The following is a 5,557-nucleotide window of genomic DNA, read 5'->3' as shown; positions in this document are numbered from 1 at the left end:
GACGAATTTTAATAATTAACTTTAAAAAAATATTTTTTATATATTTTAAATTAAAAATTTATATAAATAATACATAAAAAAATATATTTTTTTGATGATCTTAAAAATACATGTTAACTAATTCATTATTTAATTTTTATTATATATTTTCATATTTTGATTAACCTCAGTCAAAATTATAAATTTTTGAAGTTTTAATTTTACCGGCTTTGAATATTAGAGATAGTAGGCATGATTATGATTGTACTATGATAGACTTACCCATAATTAAAGGAAAGACGGGTAGCTCTAGAGGCTTCTCTAGTGCACCAACCATGATAATCTTCCCATGAGAATTCAACAGACCAATCAAAGGAACCAAAGGGTGAATCACAGAAACTGTATCAATAATACCATCCAAGGTGCCCATTGCAGCCTGGTGGATACACAGAACAAAAGTTCCATCTATTACTTATTCACAATAAATCACGTTTCAAAGAGTTTAGTTAGTTAGTTAGTTATTTACCTTCATCTAATGTTGGTCAGTGCTAAGCAGAAACGAATCGGCTCCAAGATGTTCAACGGCTTCATTTTTCTTACCGGGAGAAGTGCTAATCACACTCACCTCCATCCCAAAGGCTTTAGCGAACTTCACGGCCATATGGCCTAACCCGCCCAGCCCAACCACGCCCAAATGCAAACCGGGCTTGTTGAGCCCAAAATATATCATGGGGCTGTACACAGTGATGCCGGCACAGAGGAGAGGAGCGGCGCCATCAAGAGGCATGGCATCCGGAATTCGGATCACAAAGTGTTCGTCGGCAACCATGAAATCTGAGTAACCTCCATAGGTGATGGTGTCATCAACGTTCTTGGCGCCGTACGTGAGGACCATTTGTGGACAGTAGTTTTCAAGATCGTGTGCGCAGTTTTGGCAGTTGCGGCAAGATTGGACCATGCACCCAACTCCCACCTTGTCTCCAACCTTAACTTTTCTACCTTACTTCCCACCTCTGTTACTATCCCCACAATCTCATGCCTATATATAATTTGATACTCAAATTAGAATTACAATAATCCAATATTATTTGTTTTATTTATTCGTAGATAGATACCCAGGTACTAAGGGGTAAGTTGAGTTGCCCCATTCGTTCTTGAGCATGTGGAGATCTGAGTGGCATATCCCACAGTAGAGCACTTTGAAAGTAACATCTTTGTCTCCAGTTTCCCTGCAGAGAGTAGAGTGTGTTAGCAGGCATGTTACCGTGAAATGAACATAAAAGCCACAGAATAGTACCTTCTTGAGAAGTTGAAGGGGGAGAGAATGCCAGATGCGTCCCTAGCTGCCCAACCAAAAGCCTTTCTTGGATGCTCCATTTCTGTCTGAACCAGAAACACCTTGCTTGTTTAATATGTATGTTGGTTCTCGAGGATTCACTTTGATGCGAAAGCGAAAGAGCAACACAAATTTATTAGCTCTTTCTAGTTTCTACACAACATGGTGAATGCTAGCCTACACCTGTCCAATTGAGGTGGATGGTACGCCTGCCACTTTTTGCTGTTTCGCCCCCAGCACATATTATCATTTTATGCATTCCTTGTGGGGGAATTGTTATGTGATGAAAACTCAGGTGCAGTCGACTTCACATGAGGTGGATAGTTGAGAGCCGTTAGATGATTTGATTGATTTGACTAAATTTTCATCTAACGGTCCTCAGCTATCAATTTACGTGAAGTTGACTGCACTTGAGTTTCCACCTTGTTATGTATGGCACTATGGCAAAAGTGGAAATAAATGAGAACATATATTTTTTATTAATACTGGGCCACTCGGCTGGGATTGTTAATGGGCCAATATGTTGGGTTGTGTATTGTGGAAAATAGTTTGAAGAAACGCTATTGCAACATTTGAATTAAATTTTGAAATCATGGCGCTGCGTCCAGGCCAGATCCCGGATGAGAAGATCTTTGAAGTATTTTGACAGAGCACCCACTCTTTTGGGACTCAATCTATTCATACAATAAAGTGATAAGTACCGTGTCAATTAGCCGTGAATTATTAGGCGTTAAAAGGGGATAAGAAGTTGGAACTACGACAAAGAAGATGAAGATTGCGGAAGGTTGGGCTGCCCAGCCTGGACATTGTCCAGACAAAAAAAAAGTAATTTCATGTGTATCAAAGCTTCAAAGCAAACAGGACCAAATGATCAAAACAGAAAATCTCATTTTATTTGGGGAGTTTTTGTAGTGTTACTAATACTAACTATGCTGGTCATAATAAAATAAAAGAAACGTATAGGGGTTAAATCAAAAAGCAACATAAAAGTCACAAGCATGTGCCAGCCGGTGGCAGGCGTGCCAACCACCTCAATTGGACAGGTGTAGGCTAGCATTCACCAGTACAAGTGTAGAACACCTCATAAGCCAGAAGAATCGTGTTATCGTGGTGGGGAGCAGACCACTTTTTTATGCTCCAATTCGTACTTTTATATTATTGCAAAGTTGATTGTTCCTTCTCCATTGGCTTTAATAGAGTGAAATTTTGGAAAAGCAATGGAACATGGAGAAGGAATAATCAACTTCGGAATAATATAAAAGTATGAATTGATAAGAAAATTACGCCCAAATTTGAGACCTTATATTGAGTTTCAACTATTTTTTTTATTAAGTTTGATAAATATATTTAAAAAGAAATAGTATTGGAAGCCTATATTATTATGGTTCCTGAAATTCTTCGTGTTGTATCAAGTAAGTTATAATTATCACAAGATAACAATTCTGTATTGACAGTTAAAACTAAGTTGAAAATTAAAAATCGACATTTTTATTATTCTATTGTACAAATTAATTGCAATGCTAAAGTCTAATTAATTACAAAGCTCCATTTACTGTGTCCACAAAAAGGTGGAGACACAATAAATCAATTGGTTGGATTTGGTGGTCTTTCTAAACGGATATAATCATACATAACTCCTTGAAATTGGTTTATAGCTCTAGATTGTCTTAGATAAATGATATTCTTTCCTTTCACAAAATGATGACTAGGCACATCAATACTATACAGCCTATGCAATCCATGGATTCCATGTCTTGCTATGGCATTGTCTCCTCCTATTGGCCCTGTTCCAAAGTGGGCAGGATAAACACTTGGATCATTGAACCGAACCTGATCATCAAACATAAAAAAACACATTACTAATAGTGTGCATAGCATAAAACAGAGCCATAATTTGGTCACAGAAAACCATGTACCTGAAGTTCAGCATCAGCAGCAGATGCTAGGGCTAATTGTAGTGTGTAGTTCCCTTCTATTATGTCATTGCGATGTTCAAATATAATTTGCCACGTTGTTGGTTCGTATGTCTTATTCCCCATATTCCTGCATTCATCGTCACATCAGTATTATTCGCTATAATCTATATAGTTATGGACAGAACTTAATTAATTATTACCTTGTAACATGGGCATAAAACCAATCTCTATTGTACTTGTTGACACCAACAGTGAAAACAAGATCTTCATTTGGATACATGTCAGAATAACGTTCCCACAACCCATATTGCCTAAACCTGCCAAAAAAACAGACACTTAAATGGAGAGAAAAAAGAATGTCCAGAATATATATATTTTGAGCATGTTATGAACTAACTTGTCTTTGCGTTGTTCAGTGTATAATTTGTTCATGAGAGTAGGGTAAGGATCTGGTACGTAGAACTCTACGGCTGTTCTATCTGGGATACCAATTTCCCATATGGTTGGTCCATTTCTAGGAGGACTATATACAAGTTGATCCAATTTGATGACTCCTCCTAAATGTTCAAAAGATCAATTCTAATTTCTAGTTGAGGTAATCATCATAATATACATGATGATAATGTAATAAGATAATTTAATTGTACCTGGTGTTATTATGATTGTAGAATTATATTTGTAATCACCAAGAAAGCCAGGTACCCAAGCATACAAGTTATAATCCCCAGGTACAACATTTTTAATTGCAAAGTATCCTTTGGAGTCAGCTTGAGTCCAAAATTGGTAACCCTGCATGTGATAATTGAATGACATATTTATTCATTCAAGAAATAAAATTCGAATAATGGAAATGTACCTTGCTCTCTTTCTGCCATGATCCTGCATCTCCAGGTAATGCTAGGCCAACATAAGCATTGTTAGCATACTGCAATCTCCCACCCTTAACACACCTGCTACATTTTATATAAGTTATGGTGTGAAATTAAATAGGAAAATAAACATATGAAAAACATTGTATCAAATTGTTGTACCAATCTTGGACTAACAATCTTCCTAACACTGTTCCTCGTTGATCGGGTGGAAAGTAATCTGGTGATAGTGGAAAATCGTAAGGCCAGGCTTTGACTTCTTTGGAGAGCTAATAATAAAAAGACAAATTATTAATTATTGAAATTATTTTCACCCTCAAATAATAATTAATAGGTAAGACTTAAGAGAGAAACCTGGTTAATAGCATCTGACCAGAGAGACAAGGGATCATCGGAGATTGAAGCAGAGTTAAGATAGAGAAAAACAGGTCCAAAAACCTTTTTATAAGTGTCGCCTTGTTGGAAAGACATGGTTACTTCTTTGCCGGCATAGTGAGTGCTGACAAACATGAAAAGAGTGAAGGGGCCAACGTGAGAAGTGAGGTCTTGTTTGATGGGGCCACCATTGCGGAACTCATTGGAAGGAGTAATCATCCAGAAACCCACGGATTCATCAGGTTGAAGGCTAATCCATCCATGAACGTTGTTTTCACTGTTCTCACATGAGTATTGGTATTTGTCATCCACCTGAAACCAACACAAATAATTACACAACAAAACAAATCAAATCATTTACACATTCACGGGTCCTTTTTAAGTACCTCTCCTCTAAATTGAGGGTTGCTTGGTTTCGTTAAGAGAACAGCTTCAGGGTAAGCCAGAGTTTGTCCCATTTCTCTGTCTCTCATTGTTGGCATGGTTCTTTGTCTTGTACTAGATAGAGCCATATAGCTGAACCTATCTTTCAGGAGCTTATAAACAAATCTAATTTGATCAACCTCAACACCTGGAAATCCTTCATCAGGCCGATCAAATATTGCATATGAATAAAATCCTGAATCACCTCTTCGCAAAATGTACCTGTATATGTAAATATTACTACTACTACTTCATTCATTCATTCACAACATTATTAACTCACAGTATAGATACCTTATGTCTATATTAATGGGGACATTTGAGCCCTCCATCGAAGTTGTCCATGTCCTTAAAAATGAAAGCTCCACCGTATTCTCGTCAGAAGCTATAACCGAAAAATTTGTTCCGTGGATTCTGCACTATGCATGCATCAACATGTTTTACTCAATTTTAATTATGATGTGTTTGTTTATTGTTTCAGAATAATGAAAACATAAATACAAAGACATAGATTTTGAATTTTTTTTTTTTGTTTCATGTCTAATATGTGAGTTCTAATTTTTCAGTACAATACTAAATATATGTATTTTGTATGTAGTATATCTTTTTAAATTTGAGTCATAAACATAGATTTGTAGGTATAGACAGTGACCAAATAC

General features: G+C 36.5%; 1 protein-coding gene and 1 pseudogene across 3 annotated transcripts in view; both read right to left on the bottom strand.

The window, feature by feature from the left end:
- LOC107631385 overlaps positions 1–1,621 on the bottom strand; it is a 7,036-nt pseudogene extending 5,415 nt beyond the window's left edge.
- LOC107631386 (probable rhamnogalacturonate lyase B) overlaps positions 2,767–5,557 on the bottom strand; it is a 6,739-nt gene continuing 3,948 nt past the window's right edge. For 2 of the 3 annotated variants that reach the window (XM_016334815.2, XM_016334816.2), the window contains exons 6-15: positions 5,193–5,312; positions 4,862–5,120; positions 4,455–4,787; positions 4,263–4,369; positions 4,088–4,181; positions 3,879–4,020; positions 3,629–3,788; positions 3,432–3,548; positions 3,232–3,358; positions 2,767–3,145 (exon numbers count right to left, since the gene is read on the bottom strand). In XM_016334815.2, coding sequence (XP_016190301.1) covers positions 2,900–3,145; positions 3,232–3,358; positions 3,432–3,548; positions 3,629–3,788; positions 3,879–4,020; positions 4,088–4,181; positions 4,263–4,369; positions 4,455–4,787; positions 4,862–5,120; positions 5,193–5,312 — 1,705 coding nt within the window. In that variant the 3' untranslated portion in view covers positions 2,767–2,899. Of the gene's footprint in view, positions 3,146–3,231; positions 3,359–3,431; positions 3,549–3,628; positions 3,789–3,878; positions 4,021–4,087; positions 4,182–4,262; positions 4,370–4,454; positions 4,788–4,861; positions 5,121–5,192; positions 5,318–5,557 lie in introns of all 3 variants that reach the window. The other variant, XM_021119593.1, reaches the window with a different exon arrangement.

Source organism: Arachis ipaensis, chromosome B03 (assembly GCF_000816755.2).
Source record: "Arachis ipaensis cultivar K30076 chromosome B03, Araip1.1, whole genome shotgun sequence".
NCBI classification, from domain to species: Eukaryota; Viridiplantae; Streptophyta; class Magnoliopsida; order Fabales; family Fabaceae; genus Arachis; species Arachis ipaensis.
This window is presented reverse-complemented; position numbering and strand designations above follow the sequence as displayed.